The sequence below is a fragment of the Jaculus jaculus genome, chromosome 13, assembly GCF_020740685.1.
Source record: "Jaculus jaculus isolate mJacJac1 chromosome 13, mJacJac1.mat.Y.cur, whole genome shotgun sequence".
In the NCBI taxonomy this organism is placed as follows: domain Eukaryota; kingdom Metazoa; phylum Chordata; class Mammalia; order Rodentia; family Dipodidae; genus Jaculus; species Jaculus jaculus.
In genome coordinates, this window is record NC_059114.1 from 27,720,893 (window position 1) to 27,747,980 (window position 27,088).

The 27,088-nt window shown below is 47.6% G+C and overlaps 2 protein-coding genes across 4 annotated transcripts; one reads left to right on the plus strand and one right to left on the minus strand.

Annotated features, from left to right (window-relative positions):
• Positions 1-300: 300 nt before the first annotated feature.
• On the minus strand, positions 301-9,824 carry LOC101614820 (DNA oxidative demethylase ALKBH2-like). Of its 3 annotated transcripts, none has more exons than XM_045132985.1 (4): positions 9,620-9,824; positions 5,221-5,627; positions 1,685-1,778; positions 301-625 (listed from the first exon to the last, which is right to left on the minus strand). In XM_045132985.1, exons 2-4 carry the CDS (start codon positions 5,474-5,476, stop codon positions 316-318), a joined length of 660 nt encoding a protein of 219 aa, XP_044988920.1. In that variant the 5' UTR covers positions 5,477-5,627; positions 9,620-9,824; the 3' UTR covers positions 301-315. The 3 variants fall into 3 exon arrangements, with proteins under 3 accessions (XP_044988920.1, XP_044988918.1, XP_044988919.1); XM_045132983.1 differs by lacking the exon at positions 1,685-1,778 and adding an exon at positions 1,779-1,977; XM_045132984.1 differs by lacking the exons at positions 1,685-1,778; positions 9,620-9,824 and adding exons at positions 1,779-1,977; positions 6,875-6,965.
• On the plus strand, positions 9,476-25,315 carry LOC101615107 (uracil-DNA glycosylase). The gene is made up of 7 exons (XM_045132982.1): positions 9,476-9,667; positions 10,256-10,462; positions 11,194-11,289; positions 18,690-18,787; positions 19,310-19,398; positions 20,746-20,924; positions 24,290-25,315. The coding sequence occupies exons 1-7, from the start codon at positions 9,536-9,538 to the stop codon at positions 24,428-24,430; spliced, it is 942 nt and encodes a 313-aa protein (XP_044988917.1). The 5' UTR covers positions 9,476-9,535; the 3' UTR covers positions 24,431-25,315.
• The last annotated feature ends 1,773 nt before the right edge of the window (positions 25,316-27,088 follow it).

Genomic DNA, 27,088 nt, shown 5'->3' on the forward strand with positions numbered 1-27,088 from the left:
GGCAGGGTCTTGCTGTAGCACAGGCTGACCTGGAACTTACTCTGTAGTCCCAGGCTGGCCTGAAAGTCACTGTGCTCCTCCTACCTCTGCTTCCTGAGTGCTGGGATTAAAGACGTGTGCCACCATACCTGACATCAACTGGTATCCTTTATCTCTGACCACACAGACATCTTCCTGAACTATGGTTACATAACAGGCCCTGTGTTTTCATTAAACCTCCTCTGCAATCTCTGTGGGGAAAAAGAAACCCGAGCTCTCTCTCTGAGCAGAGGGGAAGAGAAAAAAAACATAAGGACTGACTGTTGGGAACACATTTTATTTCTTAGTAGTAGGCAAGATTCTACGAAATGTCAGGTTGACCCGTGGAGCCAGAACCTTCCTGCGGACAGGAAGACTGTGGTACCAGTGGGTGTTGGTTGGATGGTTCATCACCAGCAAGCTTCCGTGGGCCAGCTGCAGCCTGACCACCTCCACCTCCCGGCAGCGGTTCTTCCCTCGAGAGTCCTTGTGCCGGAAGAGGAAGTCCCTGCAGGCTCCGAAGGAGACAGAGGCGATGGGGCTCCCAGGAGCCAGCTCCCTTTCATCATCTCGGTGCTCCCCAATGTGATCACAGCCATCTTTATACCTGCGGTGGGAAAGCAGTGCAGAGGAAGCCCTTCCCTCCCCTGTCCCCACCGTGGTGCCTTTGCAGCACGGAGCTGTGCCGGGTCGTGTACACCTGCGAGGCCTGGAGGTCTTCACCTGGTACACGCAAGTCCAGTCTGAAGCATCCTGGCTTGGTGCCCTGGACCTACCTGTCATGTCTGCACACTTCACACGCCTAAAGCTGCCACGTCTCCTAGTCCCCTGGCTCATTAACGTAAATCTCTGGCATATAAAATGATTCCTCCCTACATGTACAATAAAACCTCATTCTTGGTGCTGGAGAGATGGCTTAGCAGTTAAGGCATTTGCCTGCAAAGCCAAAGGATCCTGGTTTGATTCTCCAGGACCCATGTATGCTGGATGCACGGGGGGGGGGGGGCATGCATATGGAGTTCGTTTGCAGTGGCTGGAGGCCCTGGCATTCCCATTCTCTTCCTCTCTCTCTCTCTCTCTCTCCTTCTTCCTCCATCTCTAAATAAATAAGTAAATAATAAATATATTAAAACCCTGTTCTTTGCATCCCATTCCCTGCTTTCCAACCACATCAGAGGGAATCCTGTTTCACAGACATCCTGGGTTCCTATGCTCGTCTCTGGAAGTCTGTAGCTCAAACTTTCCAGTTACCAGTTCAAATGCCACTGCCACATGGGGCCCTCCTTTAAACATGTCATTTAGAGTGGCGTTCCCCTCCGCCCAGGCCTCTCAAGAGACACTGCTGACTGCTGTGATGGGGACTGAGTGGCACCTACAGGGGAGGCCAAGTTTGCACTGAGTGTCCTACAGCACCCAGGTCAGCTCACGGACAAATATCTCCTGCCCCAAAGGTCAAGGGCACTCCCACTGAGACCTTGACTAAGCCTGCGACCCCCTTCCTCTCAGGCAGATCAGCTTGTTAAACTTTCCCAGAGACACTGAGGCAGTCTGTGGAAACCTAACCCAGCCATCCCCACCACCTGTGCGTGAGCTCAGTCAAAACCCCTTCACGCGTACCATTGCACCACTACATCCCCGTGTCCTTGTGCACTACAAAAAGATTTACACAAAGGAAGAAAGTATGGCACAGCTGGAAGCTCTCCCTCTTAGAAGAGACGGATGGTGTATGAAGCCTCGTCCACCAAACAGGAACATGTTACCTGTTGATGAGCACAAAGTTGAAGGTCTGTCCTGTGACCTCAGAGACGCGATCCCGAACACGCTCTAGAACTGGGATCCAGGGTCTTGGACTCAGCGTAAGGCCCGAAAACGTGTAGGTCAGCCCAGAGTCGCCGTATGTCGCCTGCTTCCTGGGCACACTGTGCCACTTCCCAAACACTTGGACCTTGGCCAATGCACCTGTGAAGATGAAGCAGGGCAGTTCCAAACTCTGGACACCCCCACCCCCAGAGACACAAGCCGGAAAGCATCCAGTACACTCACTCCCTGAGTACCAAGATGGAAAGAGAAAGGAAAACCAACACCTCTCTGTCCTTTGGTGCGCACAATGTCCTCTCGGGAACCTTTCCTCAAAAAATATTGCAGCCAGGGGTGCTGGTGCACACATCTTTAATCCCAGCACTTGGGAGGCAGAGGTAGGATTGCCAGGAGTTTGAGGCCACCCTGAGACTACATAGTGAATTCCAGGTCAGCCTGGGCTAGAATGAGACACTACCTTGAGAAACCAAAAAGATTCAGGTGTGGTGGCATATGTCTTTAATCCTAGCACTCGGGAGCAGAGGTAAGGGGATCACTGTGAGTTTGGGCCACCCTGAGGCTACATAGAGAATTCCAGGTCAGCCTGGGGTAGAGTGAGACCCTACCTTGAAAAGCCAAAAAAAAAGGGGAGGGGGCTGGAGAGATGGCTTAACTGTTAAGGTGGTTGCCTGTGAAGCCAAAAGACCCAGGTTCAATTTCCCAGGACCCACATAAGCCAGATGCACAAGGAGCACATGAGTCTGGAATTTGTTTGCAGTGGCTATAGGCCCTGGCGTGTCCATTTTCTCTCCCTCCCCCCCCCCCCGCTTGAAAATAAATAAAAGAAAACATAAAAGTTAAAAAAAATACCCAAAACAATACAGAAAACATTGCAAGTTGCCCCAAATGTTCTTACAAGAACATTGACTTGGGCTGGAGAGGTGGCTTAGCTGTTAAGGCACTTGCCTACAAAGCCAAAGGACCCAAGTTTGATTCCCCAGGACCTACATAAGTCAGTTGCACAAGGTGGCACATGTGTCTAGAGTTCATTTGCAAGAGGCCTGGATGCCCCCATTCTCATTCTCTCTCTCTACCTGCATCTTTCTCTCTCGAATAATAATTAAAAAAAAACATTAAAAAGGAGAGTGGACTGGAGAGATGGCTTAGCGGTTAAGTGCTTGTTAAGTTCATTTTTGGGGTGGAGGACTGGGAGTGTTGAGACAGCATCTCATATAGCCCAGGTCAGCCTTAAGCAGAGAAAGACCCTGAGTTCCTGATATTCCTGTTTCTGCTTCCCAAGTGCTGGAAGTGTGTACTACTTCATTAACTGAAGTGGGAGGACAAAGAGAATGAACTCTGAGCAAGATGAAGTCAAGTTTACATGACAGAATGGTTCTGTATGTACTGTCATCTGTCTGTACTTATGTCCTGTGGATTCCTGAGAGACCGGGCTGGTGCACACCCTGTGCACTCATCACAAGGTAGAGCAACATGTGGTCCTGGGCCAACAGCATCAGTGCCGCCTAGAAACCCCACGCTTGCAGGGATGGGGTCTCCTCCAGGTGATGCTGAAAGTCCTGCAGCATTCAGGTCAACTACCTCCCCCTAGGCTTCGCTCAGCCTGGTTGCATATCACAATCACTCAGAAACTTTTTTGTTTGCATTTTTTTGACCGTGCTGGGGCCCTACCCTAGGACAACAACTTTTTAAAAATATATCTTATTTTTTAAATTATTTTCATTTATTTATTTGAGATAGAGTGTGTGTGTGTGTGAGAATGGGGGCACCAGGGTCTCTAGCCACTGCAAATGCACTCCAGACACATGCACCACCATGTGCAACTGGCTTACATGGGACCCGGAGAACCACACCTGGGTCCTTAGGCTTCACAGTCATGTACCTTAACTGCTAAGCCATCCCTCCAGCCCTAAATATTTTATTTTTATTTATTTATTTGAGAGAGAAAGAGAAAGAGGGAAGCAGCAGGGCTTCTAGGGAGTTTGAGGCCACCCTGCAAACAAACTCCAAACACATGTGCCACTTTGTGCATCTGGTTTATGTGGGTTCTGGGGAAATAGAACCATAGTATTTGGCTTTGTAGGCAAGCACCTTAACCTCAAGCCATCCCTTGTTTTTCTTTTATTTTTTTTTTCTTTCTTTTTTTTGTTTTTTGTTTGTTTTTTCAAGGTAGGGTCTCACTCTAGCACAGGCTGACCTGGAATTCACTGTGTAGTCTCAGGGTACCCTCGAACTCATGGCGATCTTCCTACCTCTGCCTCCCGAGTGCTCGGATTAAAGGCATGTACCACCATGCCCAGCCCATTTTTTACGTTTTAAACACATTTTATTTATTTAAGAGAGGGAGGAAGACAGAGAATGGGCGTGCCAGTGCCTCTAGCCACTGCAAACAAACTCCAGATGCATGTAATACCATGTGCATCTGGCTGACATAAGTACTGGGAAGTCGAACCTGAGTCCTTTGGCTTTGCAGGCAAGCACCTTAACCACTAAGCCAACTCTGCGGCCCTAGGCTGGGACTTTCTTGCGTGCTACGCAAGCACTCTTACCACTGACCTACATTTTGTTAGACACACTGTTACAGTTAGCTTCCCCTTGCTGACAGAATGTACCCAACCAAAGGCAGCTTGTGGGAGGAAAGGATTTATTTTGGCTTACAGACTCAAGGGGAAGCTCCATGATGGTAGGGAAAAACAATGGCATGAGCATAGGATTGACATCACCTCCTGGCCAACATCAGGTGAGCAACAGCAGCAAGAGAGGGTGCCAAACACTGGCAAGAGAAAGTTGGCTATAATACCCATAGGCCAGCCCCCAACAACATACTGCCTCCAGAAGGATCCAATTCCCAAATGCCATCATCAGCTGGAGGACCACACATTCATGGGGAACACCTGAATCAAACCACCACACACCCTAATGGCCAGGATACACCTCCAGCTATTCTGATTGAATTAACCCAACAAAGAACTCGGTATGTTTTTTGTTTAGAATCCTTTCTTATTTATTTATTTATTTATTTTTGAGGTAGGGTCTCACACTAGCCTAGGGTGACCTGGAATTTACTATGTAGTCTGTGTGGCCTTGAATTCACAGCGATCCTACCTCTGCCTCCCGAATGCTGGGATTAAGGGCATGTGCCACCACATTGGCTTTATTTATTTTTTATTTTTTAAATTTCCCAGGTGATCCCAGTCAGGTAATTTTACTTTAGATATCTATTAATGCCAAACAGGCCAATCCTATATTTTCCAGCTTGTATCCAGTCCAGAGGTACCCAGAGAATGCTTGAGTCCGTCACCAAACCGATCACATACAAACACATCCGCAGTTGCCATTTCTCCAAATACTAGTTTCATCCCCCTACCTAAAGACTTCTCTGCTTACCTGTAAAATACTCCACCTCTTCCTCCAGCTCATGGAAGATCTTATCGGCCTCAGCTTTGCCAAACAGGACAGTGTAATCGCAATCCAAGCCTTCGGCCTGAATGTGCCGCCACCTAGGGCCTGCCGGGTGGCCACCCACTCTGGGCTGGTTCCTGGCCCTCTTTGCTACACTTCCCTGGTCTCCTCCCAGCGCGGTGGGCACCTCCTCTTTGTCCACAAAGTCCCTCCCGGTTCTCTTCATCAGGAACCTCTCCATCCTTCATCTCCCCGGCAAGAGAAGGCCAGTGGTGTGGCAAGAGGAGAGGAGGAATGTCCAGGCTCTGCCCTTGAGGGAAATCTGTCCAGCCGAAAAGCACACGCAGAAGTATTTCTAATTTTAAGCCTTTATTTAAAGTTTAAAACCATTCCTACAAAGGAAACAGAGGGCATTAAGGCTTGAAGGGACGACCTGGCCCAGGGTCTCCTAGAACCTGATGGGCTTTCAGAGCCAGCTGATGAGCTTGCAAAATCCACACACACCAATTGTGTTTTGAGACAAACTCTCATCCTACAGATTTGGATCTCTACCTTCCCAATTAAGATACCCAGTGCTGGGACCAGAGTAAGCCACCCAGCCTGATTATGGAATTAAAGTTTTCTTTTTCAGTGGGAGCCAGACATGAAGGTGGTACAACCCTTTTAATGTCAGCACTGAGGAGGCAGAGGTAGGAGGATCATCATAAGTTCCAGGCTAGCCTGAGACTACATAGTGAATTCTAGGTCAGCCTGAGCTAGAGTAAGACCCTACCTTGGAAAAACAATTTTTATTTTATTTTTATTTTTTGTGGGAGGGAGGCATGCCTCAGGCATTTGTTTGCAGTGGAAGAGGCCCTGGCACACCCACACACACACACCTTTCTGCTTGCAAATAAATAATGAAAAAGTATTTTAAAATGTTTCTTAAGATCCTATGTCCTAGGAAATTCCAAATTCTATTTTTTTAGATTGTATTTTTATTGATTTATTTGAGACAGAGAGAGTGAGTGAGAATGGGCACGGCAGGGCCTTTAGCCACTGCAAACGAACTCCAGGTGCAAGTGCCACCATGTGCACCTGGTTTACGTGGGACCTGGAGAATCCAACCTGAGTCCTTGGTTTTCACAGGCAAGTGCCTTAACTGCTAAGCCATTCCTCCATTCCCTAGTTGTTTTCTTTCTTTCTTTCTTTTTTCTAGCTCAGGCTGACATGGAAGTCATTCTGTAGTCTCAGGGTGGCCTCGAACTCACTGGGTATCCTACCTCTGTCTCCCGAGTGCTGGGATTAAAGGCGTGTGCCACCACGCAGGGCTTCATACTTTTACTTCATATACTGCAAAACTGGCATCCAGTCAGACCAGGGGTTCATACGGCCCAAAGTTACCCAGAGAAGCAAGGAGTGTGCGTCCTGGCCCTCAGGCTGAGAAGCCGACTACGGACCTCCCACATCAAAGCGAGGGTGGCCATCTGCAGATGGGGGGAGGGGGCGGTGACTCGCGATCTAGCCTGCGCATCCCCATTCTGATAGAAAGTGCGTGGGGGGGGGGGTGTTGTCGAGGGCTGTCTGGACTCAACCCTCGCTGGGCCTGGGGTCCTGCAAAGTGCACTGGAGCGTCGGGGTCTGGCAAGGAAACGCTCACCTCGTCCGCAGTGAAAAGCCGCGCGTACTTCCGGCCACGCTGGGAGCCGCCCGCAGGTTCCCAAACCTCCGCCCGCCTCCCAGCGCCCCCTTCCGGCCACTCGCTGCATCGCGGGCGCTGCTGCGCTGGACTAGAGCTTGGGACGCGATCGCTCCGCAATGTGGAGGCGTCCTCTCTCGTCTGTGAACTGTTGTGCGCGGTTATGTCTCACTGGGCTAACCTTGGTGTCCATACGTGCACGGGGACATCATATTGTCGCGGGGTGGGGATGGTGGTGAACAAGATTTGCGTGCTTACCCTACACAGCTTCCATTATCTGTCCTTTTTCTTTTTAAGTTTTGAGAGACAAAGACCAAGAAAGCGAGAGAGGGTGAGACAGAATGGGCCACTGCGAACGCACTCCAGACACAATGCCTCTCCGGGCTTTACGTGGGTCCTAGGGAATCGAACCTGGGTCCTTGGGCTTCACAGGCAACCGCTAAGCCATCTCTCCAGCCCTATCTGTTGTTTTTCAATCCATCCAGCTGTGGAGACTTCCACGAGTGACTTAACCTCCCTGGGTCTAATTACCACACCTGTAAAGTGGGGGCTACGATGCTTTTTTCTTAAATTTTTTTTATTTAATTTATTTATTTAACAGAGAAAGGGGGAGAGAGAGGAAAGGAGAGAGAATGGGTGCACCAGGGCCTCTAGCCACTGCAAACGAACTCCAGATGCCCCCTTGTGAATCTGGCTAATGTGGGTCCAGGGGAATCGTACCTAAGTCCCTTGCCTTTTCAGGCAAGTGCCTTAACCAGTAAGCCATCCCTCCAGCCCCCAAGAAGCTTTTTTTAAAATTTAATTTTATTTAATTTTATTTTTTGGTTTTTCGAGGTAGGGTCTCACTCTGGTCCAGGCTGACCTGGAATTAACTCTGTAGTCTCAGGGCAGCCTTGAACTCACAGCGATCCTCCTACCTCTGCCTCCCGAGTGCTGGGATTAAAGGCGTGCGCCACCACGCCCGGCACAAGATGCTTTTTTAAGAGAGCATTGTGAGTATTGAATGAGGATGGGCGAGAAACAGTCTGTGCTAAGTAAACGTTAGGTACTGTTTTTTTTATTTTGTGTTTCCATTGTGGAATTCCAACGAGGTTGGAATCTTTGTTTTGAAGCTTCTTAATACATAACTGCCAATTTCCACAAAGGTACAGTATTGTCTGATCGCCACAATCAAGACATGGTGCAATTACATTCTCCCATAAAATTCCCCAACTTGTAGCTATCAATTCTCACCCTAGTGACCACTGATATGCCGGCTTGTTCTAAGTTGTTTTTCAAAAAACTCAAGTAAGGGGCATGCCTTTAATCCCAACGCTGTGAGTTAGAGGCTAACCAGAAACTACATAAATCTTTTCATTCCCCACCACCACCACCACCCCACAGGCTGACCTGGAATTCACTCTGTAGTCCCAGGGTGACTTCGAACTCACGGCAATCCCCCTACCTCTACCTCCCAAGTGCTGGATTAAAAGCACGAGCCACCATGCCCAGCTCAATCTTTTCATTTTATAGTTGACTAGAATTGCATTGTAAGGATGCCACCAAGAGAGCACCATCTCAATAGGGGGGGTTTGTAGCCTGGAAGTGAAAGAGCTACAGTTGGACTTGTTTTTTTTTTTTTGTTATTGAGATGTGGATGACTTGAATGTGGGGAAGGGTAAAATAATACAGGAGGATGAAGCCCAGTGGTATTTTCTTACCTAGCACATGCAAGGCTCTGGATTCAATCTCCAGCAACGAAAGGAAAAAAAAAAAAAAAAAAAAAACCTAGGTGTTTGCTTTGGAGGAGAAGGGGTACAGCCATGCCTTTTGGAGGAACGTCCATGATGGCCTGATGGTCTCCTCTCAAGCCTCATAGTGAGACCAAAGTTTTCACTACCCTACTTTGCCATCAGGAAAGCAGGCAGTGAAAAGTGGATATGGAGCTGGAGAGATGGCTTAAGCTAACAAGGCATTTGACTGTGAAGCCTAAGGACCTAGGTTCAATTCCCCAGAACCCACCTAAGACAGATGCACATAGTGGCAACATGCATCTGGAGTTCATTTACAGTGGCAAGGAGGCGCCCATTCTGTCTCTAATAAATAAATTTTTTTAAAAAATTAAAACATCTAGCCACTACAAACGAACTCTAGAACACGTGCCACCATGTGCATTTGGCTGACGCGGGTCTTGGGGACTCAAACCTGATTCCTGTGTCTTTGCAGGCAATCGCCTTAATCGCTAAGCCATCTCTCCAGCCCTAAAATAACTTAAAAAAAAAAATTTAAGTGGATGAAGAATGTCACACGTAGATAATAAGCGCCACGAATATTCATTACTAGAAGGCTCACATCACTCCCACCCCTGGTACTTAACTTTTTTTCCAGCAGTGGGGGAAAGGCACAGGCAATAACACAAACCCAAAGACAATTGCCCTCCAGCAGGGAGGTCAGCGCCACCTGACAACCCCCCCACCCCCCGGGCATCCCGCACATGCGCACTGGGCCTCCCGCCGCCCCCATTTCCCGACCTCCCCCTCCTCAGATAAGCCCCCGCTTGGAGCATGCGCAACGCGCCGGGCAGTCCTTTGCCGAGCGCAGTAGCGAGCTCCACCGGGAGGTCGGTCTGTCGTGGGCTCCGGCATGATCGGCCAGAAGACCCTCTACTCCTTCTTCTCCCCGAGCCCCGCCGGCAAGCGCAGTGCCCGCAGCCCCGAGCCGGCTCACCCGGGGACCGGCGTGGCGGCCGTAGCTGAGGAGAACGGCGATGCGGTGGTGAGACGCGGCGAGGGTCGATTCGCTCGTGGGCTGGAGGCGAGGGGAAAAGAAGTGGGGGACTCCCCTAACACACACACAAACACACACTCGGGTACGGGAGCGACTCGGTAAACCGAGCCTTTCACGTGTTCAAAACAACCGCGGGCGTCCCATGGACGCCATGCTGCCCTAAGGCCAGCCAATGGGGGCGAGCCCCGGGGAACCGCGGAGCCAATCGACGTGAGTCGGGTCAGGCCATCTTCCAATCACGTGGAGCGGAGGGCGGGACTTGGGGTTTTGCCGCGTAAATTCCACGTGAGGACGCAAGTGGCGGGTCCCTCGGGGCGGGGCGTTTGGACGGCCAGTCCCTGGTCCTGGGCACTGTGGCCGCGGCTTGGTGGCGGCTGCGTCTCCACCACGCTCGGCCATCTTATCAGATTCCGTCTTCGGACCGGGCCCAACCCTAGGTTCACTTGGCTTTGGCTCCTTCCTGCTCCACCTATGGGCGTCTTAGGCCTTCGGCCGGTGGTTTTGGCGCGGAGCCTACGGGCTCCTCGGAAAGGAAGGGCGCGGTCAGTGACGCGTTCCTGCGGCGACTCCTTACAGGCCAGTCCCGCCAAAAAAGCCCGGGCTGGGCAGGATGAACCCGGTACCCCTCCGTCCTCGCCCTTGAGTCCCGAACAGCTGGTCCGGATTCAAAAGAACAAGGCCGCGGCCCTGCTGAGACTCGCGGCCCGCAACGTGCCCGTGGGCATTGGTGACAGCTGGAAGAGGCAACTCAGCGGAGAGTTCGGGAAAGCCTACTTTATCAAGGTAAGGAAGGAACTGAACCTCTCCCAGGGGTCAGGCATGCATGCATGCAGGCAGCCGGTCTGGTAGTGTAGCCCACCAAGTCTGCGTGGATAAGATGGTTTACTCTCACAGGTGCATATTTTCCAGCCTGGAATACCCTTTGCATTGCCAAAGGGTGGAAATTAAGTGCCCTGGCGACTTGAATCCGCCTTTGTTGTGGGTTGAAATGAAGGGCTGTAAAGTGATACCGTGGCTTCCATTAAGCCGGAAAGGTTGGCAGAGCACACCCAAGCCTGTTAATACCAACACTTGGGAAGTGGAGAAAGAAGGATCAGAAGTTCAAGGCCAGCCAGCCTCAGCTGTTGAACAAGTTGGTAGGCCCCTGTGGGTTCAAGTGAGACCTTGTCAACAAAAAAAAGATCCCACAGCAATTAGGTGGGGAATGGCATCATTGCGAAATTAAAGCATCCGGCCAAATAAACATTGATCAGTCTGGAGTAAACAAGAGAATTGATGTAATTGAGCAACTTCACTGGCTTTGTATGGTATTTTGTTTTTTTGAGGTAGGGTCTTGCTCTAGGCAAGGCTGCCCTGGTATTCAATATGTAGTCGCAGGGTGGCCTCGAACTCCCACCTCTACAAGAGTTTGGATCGAAAATGTCAAATGAGGGTACACGCAGCTCTTCTGAGAAGCTTTCTTTTGCTTTCCAAATGAGAATCTGATTTTAAATCTAGCTTGTCTTTTAAATCAGCTAATGGGATTTGTTGCAGAAGAAAGAAGACATTACACAGTCTATCCACCCCCAGACCAAGTCTTCACATGGACCCAAATGTGTGACATAAAAGATGTAAGTACAGTTGATGACTTTTTGTTTTGACTTTACTGTATTCTGTAAGTTTGGGAGTTAAATACGCAACCACAGAAGCTTTGCTGTACTGAGCGGTTTTATAGCAAACGACAGATCCTCGTGCAGTCATCTACGTGACATCTGGTGGTAGAGTTACTATGAACACAGTTAGTCTGTGATGACTTTTTTTATTTTTAGTGTTTTATTTATTTTTTTAAATATTTTATTTTACTTATTTATTTATTTATTAGCGAGAAAGAGAGAGAGAGAGAATTGGCACACCAGGGCCTTCAGCTACTGCAAACGAACTCCAGATGCATGCACCACCATGTGCATCTGGCTTATGTGGGTTCTAGGGAGTTGAACCTAGGTCCTTAGGCTTCACAGGCAAGCACCTTAACCGCTAAGCCATCTCTCCAGCCCCTAGTGTTTTATTTTTGTTTTGAAAGGAGAAAGGAGAGAGTATGGGGGGACATACAAAGGCTTCTAGCCCTGCAAACAAACTTCAGACACATGCACCACCTAATACATCTGGCTTATGTGGGTCCTGGGGGATTGAACATGGGTTCTTTGGCTTTGCAGGCAGGTGCCTTAACCTCTAAGCCATCTCTCTAGCCTGACTTCTCTTTTTTTTTTTTTTTTTTTTTTTTTGCCAGGGGGGAATCTTATTTATTTGAGAGAGAGAAAAAATGAGAAGAAATGCTTTTAAGCAGTGAGCCATTTCCCCAGCCCCAGGTAGTTTTCCTTTATAAACACTGAAGTTAAACTTCGGTAAGTTTAGTTCTAAGTAATCCTAACACTGTGGGGTTGATTTTTTTTCAGCCTAGATTTGCCCTTATTTTTGTGTTTGCTTCCCCACCCCGAGGTAGGGTCTCACTCTAACCCAGGCTGACCTGGAATTCACTTTGTATTCTCAGGGTGGCCTCGAACTCATGGTAATCCTCCTACCTCAGCCTCCTGAGTGCTGGGATTGAAGGCGTGCACCGCCACATCTGGCTGTGTTTGCTTTTTATTTTCTTGTGATGCTGAGGGTTGGACACAGGGCCTTAGATGTGCAGTCCAATGTGTTACCACTGAGCTACATTCCTAGCAATGTTTATTCATTTATACATACATTCATGTGTATGTGTATTTGTTTATTTTTCTAGATATGGTCTCACTGTAGCCCAGATTGACCTGGAATTCACAATGTAGTCTCAGGGTAGCCTTGAGCCCACGGTGAACCTCCTACCTCTGCCTCTCAAGTGCTGTAATTATTTTCTTTTTGCGAGGTAGGGTCTCACTCTGGCCCAGGCTAATCAAGGCGAGAGAAGACAGAAAGAAAATGGGCACGCCAGGGCCTGTAGCCACTGCAAATGAACTCGAGACTCTTGTGCCCCTTGTGCATCTGTCTTATGTGGGTCCTAGGGAATTGAACCTTGTTCCTTTGATATCACATGCAAATGCCTTAACTGCTAAGCCATTTCCCAACCTTTATTTTAGTTTTCAAATTTTTATTTATTTGAGAGAGTGGGTACATCAGGGCCTTCAACCACTATTTACAAACCCCAAACATATGCGACATCTTGTTCATCTGGCTTACATGGGCCCTAGGGATTCAAACCTGGGTCCTTTGTAAGCAAGCACCTTAACTGCCAAGCCATCTCTCTAGGCCTATATAATTTTAATTAACTTATTTATTTACTTATTTGCAAGGAGAGAATGAGAATGGGTGCACCAAGACCTCTAGCCACTGCAAATGGACTCCAGATGAATATACCACTTTGTGCATCTGGCTTTTCCATGGGTGCTGGGGAATTGAACCAAGGTGGTTAGGCATTGCAGGCAAGTGCCTTACTGCAGAGACCAAGAGAAAGGGTGTTCCAGGGCTTCCAGCCAGTACAAAGGAACTCTAGGTGCGTGTACCACTGTGTACATCTGGCTTTACATGAGGAAAGAAAATATATTTATATTTAGACAATGTGCTCGCAGATGGTGGAGGAGGACAAAAAATTTAATCAAAATAGAGAACTATTTGGAAAGGAGTGCAGTAAAAGGGGGGGGACAAAGGGACACAAAGAGATTGGAAGGGGATATGATTAAGTTACATTATGTTCAGATATGAAAATTGCCAATAAAAAAAATCAAGCCAGCCATAGTGGGCCATGCCTTTAGTTCCATTACTGAGGCAGGAGGATCATCATGAGTTTGAGGCCAGCTTGAGGTTATAGCATTAGTTCCAGGTCATCCTGTGCTATTGTGAAACTCTACCTCAGAAAAACAAAACAACAAAAGTATTACTGCAGGTTGTTTCTATGATCATTAATCAGTTTTTGTTTATCTTATTAATGAGCTCATAAGACTGAGGAAGTGAGCATCTTTATATTTAGAAATGCACATAAAATATATGTTGTGGGCAAAAAGAAGCCAGGCATAGTGACATGTTACTGTCAACCCAGCACTTGGGAAATGGAAGCAGAAGGATTGGTAATTGCTAGTCATTCTTGGCTACTTGTCAGGTTCGAGGCCAGCTTGGGATACATGAAAACCCAGTCTCAAAAAACAAAAAAACAAACACAGAAAAAAAAAAATGGATGAGGTGATTGTGGTAAAGACACTTGCTTGCACACACTGCTGGCTTGTGTTTGATTCCCCTCGTACTCACATACAGCCAGATGCACAAATAGCTTATGCATCTGGAGTTTGTTTGCAATGGTAAGAGGCTCTGGCATATCCATTAACTCTTTCTCTTTCTCCTTGCAAATAAATGAAAAATAAGTCTAAAAAGAAGTTCATGGGTGGAGAGATGGCTTAGCACTTAAGACACTTGCCAGCAAAGCCTAATGACCTAGGTTCAATTTCCCAGTCCCCATGTAAGCCAAATGCACAGAGTGGCACATGCATCTGGAGTTTGTTTGCAGTGACTAGAGGTCCTGGTGTGCAAGTGTGTTCTCTCCTCCCACTCTCCCTTCCTGCCCCCCCTCTCCAAATATTTGTTTATATAAGAGAGAAGGGGTGTACCAGGCCCTCTAGCTACTGCAAGTGAACTCCAGATGCATGCACTCCCTTGTGCATTTGGCTTACATGGGACCTGAGGAGCTGAACCAGGGTCCTTTGGCTTTGCAGGCAAAGTGCCTTAATCACTAAACCATCTCTTAGCCCCTCTGCTTGCAGATAAACAGAGTGCTTGTGTGCGTGTGTAAAAGAAGAACAAGGACAGCTATGCCTTCTAAGTATCAAACAGAAGACTCGGGTGGAGTGCCTGCCCTGCATGTATGAGAAACCCTGGGTTGAATCCCTGGTATGGGAAACAAACAAACAAAAAAAAAAAAAAGTAACATGTTGTCCAGCTTAATCATCAAAAATCAATAAGAGTCTCATGGATAATTGAAATCTATTAGTCATTTCCAAGACTCTTTATATATTATTTTCATCTTTCTTATCAAACCATGGTCACTGGTGAATTTACTGGCAGAAGAAATAAAACAAGGGCTCAGAAAACCATTTCTTAAATAATCAGCCTCCTAAAAAAAATCATGTATTCCATAATGAATTTTTTTTTTTTTTTTTTTTTTTAGGTTGGGTCTCACTCTAGCCCAGACTGCCCTAGAATTCATTCTATAGTTCAAGGATGGCCTTAAACTCACAGTAATTCTCCTACCTGTGCCAAGTGCTGGGATTAAAGGCATGTGCCTCCATGCCTAGCTCATAATGAATCTAAGTGCTTTATAAATCCTGCCCAGGTACAGTCTACTGTTGAGAGAGTCTACTGTCCCTAGAGCCATAGCATGAGGGAAGAGATATTTAAACTCTTTATACATATACACACACACACACATTTTTGTTTTTTGTTTTTGTTTTCGTGGTTGGGTTTCACTTTAGCCCAGGCAGACCTGGAATTCACTCTGTAGTCTCAGGGTGGCCTCTAACTCACAGTGATCCTCCTACCTCTGCCTCCCTAATGCTGGTATTAAAGGCATGCACCACCACACCTGGCTATTTTTTTGTTTGTTTTGGTCCCTCTTTTAATTTTTAATTTGAGATGGTGTTTTACTAAGTTGCACAAGCTGATCTTCAACTTACACTGTAGTTCAGGCAGACCTTGAGCTTTTTGGGGAGTGGGAGAAGCAATGTCAGGGAGTGGACCCAGAGTCTCATACATGCTTGCCAGTCACAAACACTGAACTCTACACTTCCCAGGAGGCTTGGAAATTTTAAATCCTCTGCCTCTGCCTTCCAAGTAGCTGGAGCTACAGGCCTTATACATCAGGTATGGCTTGTCTTCGCATTTTATAAATTGACTCCTTTTTCTCAAAAGTAATCACATTTATATCCTTGTTCCAGATTCATAGTTGTTATTCTGTCTTTAAATTTATATGTACATACATATGCATATATTAATTTGAAATGTTTTTATTTATTTGTAAGCAAAGAACAGAGACAGAATGGGCGCCCAAGGGCCTCCAGCCACTGCAAACAAACTCCAGTTGCATGAGCAACTTTGCATGTGACTTTTCATGGGTACTGGGGAATCAAACCTAGGGCGTTAGGTTTTTGTAGGCAAGTGCCTTAACCACTGAGCCATCTCTCCAGCACCCAAATTTGCTTGGGTTTTTTGTTTGTTTTCATTTTTGTTTCGATGTCTTGCTGTATACCACACTGACCTGGAACTCACTATGTAGTCTCAGGCTGGCCTTGAACTCACAACAGTCCTCCTGTCTCTGCCTCCCAAGTGCTGAAATTAAAGCCGTGTACAACCACACTGGCTGTGATTGTATATATGTAAAATTTTGTTTGTTTTTGTTTTCGAGATAGGGTTTCACTCTAACTCAGGCTCTCCTAGGATTTACTATGTAGTCTCAGGGTGGTCTTGAACTCACAGCAACCTCCTACCTCTGCCTCCCGAGTGCTGGGATTAAAGGTGTGTGCTACCATACCCGGCTTCTGAAATATATTTTTTAAAATACTTTTATTTATTATTTTTATTTTATTTATTTGTTTTGGGTTTTCAAGCTAGGGTCTCCAATCTGGCCCAGGCTGACCTGGAATTTACTATGTAGCCTCAGGCTGACCTCGAACTCACAGCAATCCTCCTACCTCTGCCTCCTAAGTGCTGAGATTAAAGGCGTGTGCCACCACACCTGGCTCCATTTATATATTAATTTGGAAGAGAATATGTGCATCTTGCCACTACAAATGAACTCCAGGCCTATGAGCCACATGTAGTGCATCTGGCTTTATGTGGACACTGTGGAATTGAACTAGGAACAGCAGGCTTTGTAAGCAAGGGATTTTAACTGCTGAGCCATCTCCCCAGTCCTGGTTTTTAATCACATAGCAGTTGTATATATATGCATAAGAGGTACACTGTGACATTGCAATGCATCATTAGAGAAAGAAATTGGCATAGCTGCCACTTCAGACATTGAAACCATCCTAGTCCTCTCTACTATTTTGCTATATTTACTTATTGTTGGCCATGATTATTTACTGTGCTGTCATCTCTCTGAGCCCCTCCCAGTTCCTTCCCCCACACTTTCCCCATGCTCTGCTAACTTTTGCTCTCTGTGTGACCTCTTTGCGCGTGCTCTCTTTACATTTTGTTTAAGCCTCAAACTCCTGCTGATACTAGATACTACTGTGGCATGAGGAAACCTAGACACAAAGCAGTTAAGGCTTTTTGTCTTGGTTTCTGTGTACACCACCCTGGCCTGACCACCAGATCTGATGTAGGTGACACTTTATTTATTTGAGAGAAAGAGGCAGAGAGAGAGTGTGTTTGTGTGAATGGGCACGCCAAGGCCTCCAGCCACTGCAAACAAACTCCAGAAGCATGCGCCCCCTTGTGTATCTGGCTTACATGGGTCCTGGAGAATCAAACTGGGATCCTTTGGCTTTGCAGGCAAACGCCTTAACTGCCAAGCCATCTCAATAGCCCTAGGTGATACTTTTAAGCTCCTGCCTTTGCCAGTTCATCCTGTGTCCAGTTGCCAATTGGCAGTTGTGGTCACTCCACTCTTGAGAAGTTTGGTATTGGCTTTAGCTAGGGCCATACCCTGTGCCCCACCTGCACTTCCAAGCCCCTGTGATGCACTCAGCATCTACTTACCTAAAGGGCTTGGCGTTTTGGTTTTCTTCTCAACTAACTACACAAGGCAGCAGGGATTTGGTAAAGGCTTTGAATCAAGTAACAGTGAAGTATGAACATAAGCCGTCTTGACACAGCAGCCACACCTCCACTTAGGACATTTCACAGTGTTGTCCCGAGAACACAAATTTCAAACATCCAGCTCCTCCATTTTTGAACTTGCATCCTACTCAGTACTGTTTTCTCCTTGTTAGACTGTTAACGCCTTATTTTGAATACCAGTGATTAATACAAACAGAAAAGACTCAAAAAGTATTAACCCTGTCTCTGAGGCTTTGATGGGATGATGATGAACATGCAGGCGCAGGGAGGCCCGGTGGTTCGCCCAGGACGGTTCTGCCAGGGTCCTGAGGACCATGGGTGGGAACCACAGCTTCCTGGTCATGGGAAGGAATAGAGCCTCCGCTACTGGCTTTCAGCATACAGAGGGCATTGGCCATTAGAGAAGGTTCCAGAAAGGACAGGGATGAAGCACAGGCATCATTTTACCACCTACTCTCTCTGCCTTGTGGTGTGGCCTCATCGCCCTGCTGTCACTAGTTCCAGATTCTAGGGCAGCAAGCAGCGCCCCTCCTGCTGGTGGAGGGCCTTGTCAAGTTGCTGAGCACAGATCTGTGAAGAATAAAATGTTTTCCTCTGGCTTGACAGCTCCTCTGTCGAGAGCTATCTGCAGGGAGCTCAGAGTAATGTCATTGTGTAATAGGAAATCAGCCAACTGCCCATGGGTGCTGCGTTGACTTAAAGACTACCCAAAGTATGCAGCAGGTGACCCTAACATAGGTAACTAGAAATGTGGTAGAGTTCCTGCCTCCTGTGTGTAGGCTCTTGAGTTTGGTCACCGGCATTGTAAGTAAATGGGGGGGGGCTCCTAACTCAGGATGGGACAGCCATCTCTCCTAGTTGTCCCTTTGTATGTTTCTAAGCAGGTGTGCTTGTAAAAATGTGTGTATGTTTTTCACATGCGTGTATGGGCATGAAATGAATGCCAGAGGCTCATACCATTTTTTGTGGGTAGCTTGAAAACTGAATCTGGGCCGGCAGGCTTGACAAGCAAGTCAGTTCTCTCTATTTGCTACCCCAGCCTGGGGGTTAGAAAAGAGGTGGGGCTGTTAAGTGAAGGATGAATTTGGTAATGGGAAGAATAGTGCCATTGGGGCTTCTCCACTGCTGCTGGGAGGCAGGCTTCCCTGTCATTTCCCTCTGTGAGGCTCTCAGCAGGTGTTCATTCATCTTAATGGGGGTGTTGAATTCCTTGTCACCTGGTGTTCCGCAGGTAAAGGTTGTCATCCTGGGACAGGATCCCTACCACGGACCCAAACAAGCTCACGGACTGTGCTTCAGCGTCCAAAGGCCGGTTCCGCCTCCGCCCAGGTACAGTTGGCTTTGCAGACGGCCCTGGTCCAGCACCAGTCACTCTCAGATGTGTGCCTCCCACACTCGGGTGCCATTGTTTGAGGGTCTTCCCGGCCTCGCTGTGGGCCTTGCTTCCCTGTAGAGAGTGGGTGCTGTCCTGTGTACTACAGGAAGGCTAAGAGCACAGCCACTCCTGCTTTGGAGCCATTGCTCTGGGGGGATGTTCTGCACGTGTATGGACAAACATAATATGGACAGACGGAACTCCTCGATGGGGAGATGGGCTACTCGGCTTAGGTCTTCAGTGCTATTCTGTTCACTGAATCCAAACACAGCCCAGTAGAGGACATGGGCAGACTTCCCAGTCACACGAACTTGGGGTGCTTATCTCGTGCAATGCCCTAAGCTTGCCTTCTCCTTCCAAGGCCCAACTTTAAAGTCTCTAATCTTTCACACTAGTGTGGAGATTTGTTGAATTTAAGAAAGATTTTTGTTTGTTTATCTATGTATTCCGCCCCCCTCTCCCCCGCTTGTTTTCAGTTTGGAAAATATTTATAAAGAGCTGTCCACAGACATAGACGGTTTCGTTCATCCTGGCCATGGAGATTTGTCGGGGTGGGCCAGACAAGGTAAGCTAAACCTGGCCAGATTTGCTCGGGACCAGTAGTCTTCTGTTCTGCTTGATTAGATTGTCTTAAATATCTTTTTGATCTTGTCGTCACTGTTCTTCCCATGTCTCGGAATTTGCATGTTTGTGCCTGTTCTTAGTGACATGAACTTACCCACAAGCCTCACCTGGTGTTGACCATTTGTGGGTGGCCTCTGCTCCTCTGCCATGCGTGGTTTATGTGTGTGATGGCTTTCTCTTTCTTTAATTTTTTGAGGTGGGGTCTCTTGCTAACCTGGAATTCACTATGTAGTCTCAGGCTGTCCTCGAACTCACAGCAGTCTTCCTAACTCTGCTGGGATTAAAGGCGTGTGCCACCACACCTGGCTTTTTTGCTTGTTTGTTTTTTGAGGTAGTATCTTTCTCTGATCCAAACTGACCTGGAATTGTTGTCTCAGGGTGGCCTTGAACTCATGGCGATCCTCCTACCTCTGTCTCCTGAGTGCTGGGATTAAAGGTGTGTGCCACATGCCCTTTTTATTTCTGTATTTAAGGGAAAGAAAGCATTGGCATGCCAGAGCCTCCTGTCACTACCAATTAACTCCAGGCTCATGTAGCACTCTGTGCATCTGGCTTTATGTGGGGACTGGGGAATTGGACCCAAGCCATCAGGTTTTGCAAACAAGTGCCTTTAACCCTTGAGCCATCTCTCCAAACCAGTCTTAATTTCTTGTGCTTTGTTTTTGTTTCAGTGAAATATTAGGGCCTATTTTTCTGAGGTCATTCCATATCGTTTATGACTTTTTTTTTTTTAATTTTTTTGTTTTTTTTTTGTTGGGTCTCACTCTGGCTCAGGCTGACCTGGAATTTACTATGTAGTCTCAGGGTGGCCTCGAACTCACAGCAATCCTCCTACCTCTGCTGGGATTAAAGGCGTGTGCTACCACACCTGGCTTTTTGTTTGTTTTTTGAGGTAGTGTCTTTCTCTGATCCAAGCTGACCTGGAATTGTTGTCTCAGGGTGGCCTTGAACTGGCTTCCTACTATCTCTGTCTCCTGAGTGCTGGGATTAAAGGCGTGCCCCAGCACGCCTGGCTCGACTTTTTTTTTACATTTTTCTTGACATAATGACCTGTGTTTACTACTGGAGCTTGGAAGATGCCAGAGGGGCCAAGGTGCCAATGAAAATGTCTTCTGAATCTTGCCAGGCGGTCGCCACTGGCCATATCCCAGCATTTTGTGGCCCAATTTCACTTCTTTGTTCTGGCTTTGGGCCAGTGAGTGGTTTGGTCATGCTTCACACCACTGTCAGCAGCCTTTGCTGCTGCATTTGGGTCACTTCTCACCCTGTTCTCGCCCTGTGTTTGCAGGTGTTCTCCTCCTCAACGCGGTCCTCACTGTCCGGGCGCATCAAGCCAACTCCCACAAGGAGCGGGGTTGGGAGCAGTTCACCGATGCCGTGGTGTCCTGGCTCAATCAGAACCTGAGCGGCCTTGTTTTCTTGCTCTGGGGCTCCTATGCTCAGAAGAAGGGCAGTGCCATCGATAGGGTATGTATCTAATTTAAAATTTTATTTTACTCATTTTGTTTTTTTGAGGTAGGGTCTTGCTCTAGCTCAGGCTGACCTAGAATTCACTATGTAGTCTCAAGGTGGCCTCGAACACATGGCGATCCTCCTACCTCTCTCTCCTGAGTGCTGAAATTAAAGGCATGCACCACCATGTCCAGCTATTAAATTTATTTTTATTCATCTTTTTTTTTTTTTATATCTTCTTCAACTTGGAGCTAAAATACCACCCCTCTTTTAATAAGTAATTTTTTTTGTTCATTTTTATTTATTTATTTGAGAGAGAGAGAGAGAGAGAGGCAGAGAGAGAGAGAAAAAATGGGCGCGCCAGGGCCTCCAGCCACTGCAAATGCACTCCAGATGCATGAGCCCCCTTGTGCATCTGGCTAATGTGGGTCCTGGGGAATGAAGCCTCGAACCAAGGTCCTTAGGCTTCACAGGCAAGCGCTTAATCGCTAAGCCATCTTTCCAGCCCTTTTTTTTTTTTTTTTTTTTTAATGAAAGAGAGAGAATGGATGAGCCAGGGCCTTCAACCACTACTAACAGACTCCAGACACATGTGCCACCTTATGCATCTGGCTTGTGTAGGTACTGGGGAATCACACCTGGGTCTTTAGGCTTCATAGGCAAGTGCCTTAACCATGAAGCCATCTCTCAAGCCCAGGGTATGTGTCTATGTAATACCTCTCCATATGGAGAATCTCGGAACCCCTGCTTACAGAAAATATGTTACAGAATGAACCTTACTCAGGTGTGGTGGCACACAACTAATCCCAGCAGCACTCAGGAGGTTGAGATGGGAGGATTGCTGCCAGTCTGTATAGTGAGGCATTAAATTAGAAATGTATTTCCCATTGAAAACCAAGCAGGCTCTGACAAGTGGTAGAAATGATGAGTTGTATGAGGAAGAAACTGGTCAATTCCTGCGTAGTGTAAACCTGGAGCTGGAGAGATGGCTCAGGGGTTAAGGTGCTTGTCTGTGAAGCAAGCTTAAGGACTCTCCAGAGCCTACATAAGCTGGACACACAAGGTTGAAACAAGCACAAGGTCACACATGCCCACTAGGTGGTGCAAGCATCTGGAGGTTGATTGCAATGGCTTGGGGCCCTGGCATGCCAATTCTCTCTCACCCTCCTTCCCTCCCCCACCTAAAACAAGTGTAAACCTGCACTGAGCACAAGGACTCACAGGTCCCTCCCTGGTGCCACTCATGGAACCTGAGGCAGTTCACGCATGATAAACAAGAGGCCGGTGTCCTGCTTCCAAGGAATGTGGGGACATAAACATACAGAAAACAAAATCCTCTGAACCACAGTTGTTGCCTCCCTGTGTTACTACCATCAGTGAGAAACAGCCACTAAGCTCAACCTCTGCTTGCAAAAGTCCAGCAGGGCCAGATGCCCTTCCTTACACACCCTACCTCCTCACCAGCTTGCTGCCTGCGCTCTTCCCCAGTCACTCCTGACATACCTACTTGTGTACCTGCTCACTGAGCTAGGGACCGGGACAGATGTCATCCTTGCATCATATTTCTCTTTTCCTGTTCAGCACTGATCATCAGGGAATCCAGTCCCAATCCTGAAAAACGTCCCAATCCTGCTTCCACCCTTAGCGTAGAAATGCCTGCATTTCTCTGTAGAATAGCCAGAGCAGATTGGTGGTAGTGAGTAGAGACCACGAGGCAGAGGTAGAGAAAGGGGAGCAGGAGAGTATTTAGCAAGTAAAGGGCTCCCCAGGGGCCATGATGTATTGGAAATGGACAGTGGTACAGAATGAACCCTGAGTCCGCCACGAGGTCATGAGTGTTGTTCACAAAGACTTGTACACTGTAGCAGACAGCTTCAGGTTCACTGAGATGAGCTTCCAGATCAGGCACAGTTCTAGAGGAAGGTATATTTACTGAAGCCTACAGATCCAGGGGAGGTTCCATAAATGGCAGAAGAAGTTGGCCTGCTTTCACAGGACCAAGCAGAGAGAGAGGTATAAGCCTAAATGTCAGAAACCACATAATTCAGGAACTCCAGCTAGGCACACTTTGCATATCTTTAGATTGAAATCTGAAACCCACTACCACACCTTAAGAGCCACCCAGTGACATTGCCTCCAGCCAGGTGACTGCAGATGCAATCTACAAACAACTGAATATATTGGAGGCCATCTATTCAAACTACCACTTAAACTTCCTTAGCCATTTTGTATTGGGGCTCAAGAGAGACAAACCCAAAGTAGCAATTGATGAGTCAAGTCTGCACCACAGAGCTGGCTTTGTGTCCCTAAACCCTCAGTGGATAAGGCATTTGCCTGCAAAGCCTCATGCCCCAGGTTCACTTCCCTAGCACCCATGTAAAAGCCAGAGGCACAAAGTGGTGCATGTATCTGGAGTTCATTTTCAGGGCTAGAGGCCCTGGTGTGCCCATTTTCTCTCTCTCCTTTCTCTGCTTGAAAATAAATAAAAACATTTAAATATAGAAAAGAGTGTTAGAGGGGATGGCTTGCCTTCAAAACCAAAGGACCCAGGTTTGGTTCCCTGGGATACATGTAAGCCAGATGCACAAGGTGGCACATGTTCTGGAGTTCATATGCAGCAACTGGAGGCTCTGGTGTGCCAATAATCTATCTCTGTCTGCCTCTGAAAGGAAAGGGGAGGGAGAAGGAAAGAGAAAGGGAAATGAAGGAGCACTGTCTCCCAGCCCAGTTAACCATGATCGTCATTTTAGAAATCAAAATACTCTTATTTTTGCTATGAGGTAGTTGACAGGATAGCAAAGTCATACCCTATATTATTGGGCATTTTCCTCAATAAACAGTCTCCACCCCCTGCCTGTCCCCACCACGCACAGGGCCAAAGTGCCAGAGCCACATTTCAGAAAGTGGGGAAAATTGGACATCTTCCTTCGCTGTCGGTATATGTAGCTTGACCTTGTCCTAGCAGCTGTCACTGTAAGACACTTGACAATCACTTCAGCCCCGTAACTGGGCTCAGAGGAGGCTTTAGCTGAATCTAAGTTTACTTATCAGCAACACGGCCCTTAGCTCTGTTGCCTGCCTTTGTCTGTGTATGTGCGTCATGGCGCACTTGAGCCAACGTGATCCAGGTGCGGCCGTGGTGGGAATTCTGGGTAGTGCGGCACAGAACACCTGCATGGAGAGCCTGTCCTCCACATCCTCGGAGTCTGGCAGAGGAAGCCACTTTACAAGCGGAATGTCGACTGTTCTAATGCTGGGGGGGGGCGGGGGTGATCACCGTGGACGATGTAGACGGGCAGAGGGGTCACGTGGCTGCGTGAAGTGCACCAGCCGTAGTCGGTCCTCCAGTCCCAGCCTGCCTTGTCCTCATTCTCTTTCAGAAGCGGCACCACGTCCTGCAGACGGCCCACCCCTCCCCGTTGTCGGTGTACAGAGGGTTCTTTGGATGTAGACATTTCTCCAAAGCCAACGAGCTGCTGCAGAAGTCGGGCAAGAAGCCCATTGACTGGAAAGCGCTGTGACCTGCACCGAGGGCGTCTGTCTCTGCCCGGGGTGTGGAAGAGCTGCTGCAAAGTCACCGACAGTTTCCCTGCTCCTATTGCCAAGAGCCAGGCTGCAGGAGTGCAGCCAGACCTTTCACAGTCTACCTTTGAGCCCTCCAGGAACGATAAGGGGAAGGTCCTGACCAAGGCAGGGCTGACTTGACCCAAAATGAGCCCTTTCCTACCTTTAGGTTGGAGGGGAGATCTGCAACTTTGGTCATCATAGTTGCTACTTTTTTTTTTTTTTTTTTTTTTTTTTTTGTACCTGATAGGTCAGATTTATAGGTTACAAGGTGTCTAGTGGCCTATCTTTCTAGGGGCTCTTGGGCCTGTCCCTGGGAGAAGCCAAGGGTATTGGGAGTTTCTGGAAATCTAGCTCAGAAATTGAGGGTCTGGCTCCTAATTGTAGCAGAAGGGGCTGCCATGGAGTCTCCACAAAGGGCAGCAGCCACTCACCGGTCTACACCCTGCCTCTTTGAGTCACACAGGAAGATAGGGGGTTTTGTTTCAAATGAGGGTTGGGTGGGTGCTCCTAACACTATGCAAAGTTGGGGTTTTTACTGTGGCACAAACTGCCAAATGCTATATATATATATATACATATTTTTTTAATTTTTGTAATAGGATCCAACCTAGGGTGTTGTTTTGTTAGGGACTTGGGATTACTTATTTTTCTGTAACACTGGAAAATGTTATGTTTTTATAAAGTGCTTAGGCAGTTGCAAATATGTATATGTGTGTATATAGTTTTTTTTGAAGTGTCTATTACTGGGTTTGTACCTCCAGCCTGGCTCTCAGTGGACTGCGTGGAAGAATTACCCCCTGCCTTGGTTTGATAATAAAACGTTGAGGTTTGGCTTTTTACCAACTGTTCTTTGGCATTTGTGGTGGTGTTGAGCTTGCACTTGTGATCACCAGGACAACCATTGCCTACAGAAGGGCCATGGATTTGTCAACTGCCCCACAAGGCTTCCGTAAGCTCCAGCCCATTGCTGGCCTGGAGTACCCTGACACACAGCCAAGGGCAGTCATCCAAGGTTGGGGTCTGTTGGGGCCCCACAGGGACAACTTCTGTAGGGAGAGGTGTTCCTTTAGGGATCTTGCATGCCCACCCTAGCTGTGCCCGCCACAGCTTGTGCTCTGTCCTGGGAGTGGGGATTTGGATGTCACCCCCTGGTGTTGCATTAGCTGTCATGGTTGTCAAGTGGATTGTGAGGATCAAGAGAGGGAGTCCCCTGGTGTTTGGAGAGAAAGTAAGCAAAACACATAATGGGGTGAGTGTATCAGCAGGCCTCTGGGTTCCACCCACCTAACCAAAGCACTATAACGGTGTGATGACTGTACTCGAGGTAAGAGGGTGCATTGAACAAAAACTGCACATGCATTTTGTCTGTAATCCAAGCATTTGGGAGCTTGAGGCAGGAGGACCTGGAGTAAATTTTTTAAAATTTGTTTGTTTATTTGAGAGTGATAGACAAAGAATGGGTGCACCAGGGCCTCCAACCATTGCAAATGAACTCCAGATGCATGCACCACCTTGTGCATCTGGCTTACGTGGGTACTGGGAATTGGGCCTTGAACTAGGGTCCTTAGGCTTCACAGGCAAGCGCTTAGACACTAAGCCATCTCTCCAGCCCTACAACATTTTATATAGAAAATCTTTTGTGTGTTCTCATGTGATGTGTGTATACACACATGTGGAGGTTAGAGGTCAACATTGATGTCTTTCTAAAACACTACTTTTGTTTGTTTGAGGTAGGGTCTCGCTCTAGTCCAGGCTGATATGGAATTCACTATGTAGTCTCAGGGTGGCCTTAAACTCATGGAGATCCTCTTAACCTCTGCCTCCCAAGTGCTGGGATTAAAGGTGTGCACCACCATGCAGGATCTTATTCAGTAGCCTGCTTAGAACTCATGTAGACCAAGCTACCTCAAACTTAATACATTCCTCCCTCTCGCCCGTGTGGTAGGGTTACAGGTGTGCACCACTAAGCCTGCCCTTCATTAAGGGGATCATCTGAGCATGATGGCTCACTCTTAGAATCCTGGCAACTCCAGAGGCTGAGGTAGGATTGCTGAGTTTAAGGCCAGCCTGGGCTACAGTGAGACTTTGTTTCAACAGAACAAATTAAAAAGAAAGAGAGGGGTTGGGGAGACGGTTCCATGGGTAACAGGAGCACTTGCATGAGGACCTGAGGTGGGTCAGCACCTACATTAAAAGCTGGGCTTGGGCTGGAGAGATGGCTGAGCGGTTAAGCACTTGCCTGTGAATCCTAAGGACCCCAGTTCAAGGCTTGATTCCCCAGGACCCACGTTAGCCAGATGCACAAGGGGCGCACATGTCTGGAGTTCCTTTGCAGTGGCTGGAGGCCCTGGCGCATCCATTCTCTCTCTCTGTCGCTCTCAAATAAATTAAAATTAAAAGCTGGGCCTGCAGAAAGCCAAGTACCACATGTTCTCTCATGTGGATCCTAGCTACAGATGATTGGGCTTATGCGTGAGAATGAAAATACTTAGTAGCAGAGGCCAGTAAGTTAAAAAGGAGACATAAAGGGAAGAGAAAGGAAGGGAGGAGGGTACTTAATAGGTTGATAATGTATATATGTAAGTACAATGATTGAGATGGGGAGGTAATAT

Excerpts from the sequence above, each read along its gene's own strand:
- LOC101614820 (XM_045132983.1), bottom strand. The coding sequence starts at position 5,476 with ATGGAGAGGTTCCTGATGAAGAGAACCGGGAGGGACTTTGTGGACAAA. Across the intron at positions 1,978-5,220 it reads AGAGGTGGAGTATTTTACAG|GTGCATTGGCCAAGGTCCAA; the intron begins GTAAGCAGAGAA and ends TCATCTTCACAG. Across the intron at positions 626-1,778 it reads AACTTTGTGCTCATCAACAG|GTATAAAGATGGCTGTGATC; the intron begins GTAACATGTTCC and ends TTCCCACCGCAG.
- LOC101615107 (XM_045132982.1), top strand. The coding sequence starts at position 9,536 with ATGATCGGCCAGAAGACCCTCTACTCCTTCTTCTCCCCGAGCCCCGCC. Across the intron at positions 9,668-10,255 it reads AGGAGAACGGCGATGCGGTG|GCCAGTCCCGCCAAAAAAGC; the intron begins GTGAGACGCGGC and ends GACTCCTTACAG. Across the intron at positions 19,399-20,745 it reads GTCGGGGTGGGCCAGACAAG|GTGTTCTCCTCCTCAACGCG; the intron begins GTAAGCTAAACC and ends CTGTGTTTGCAG.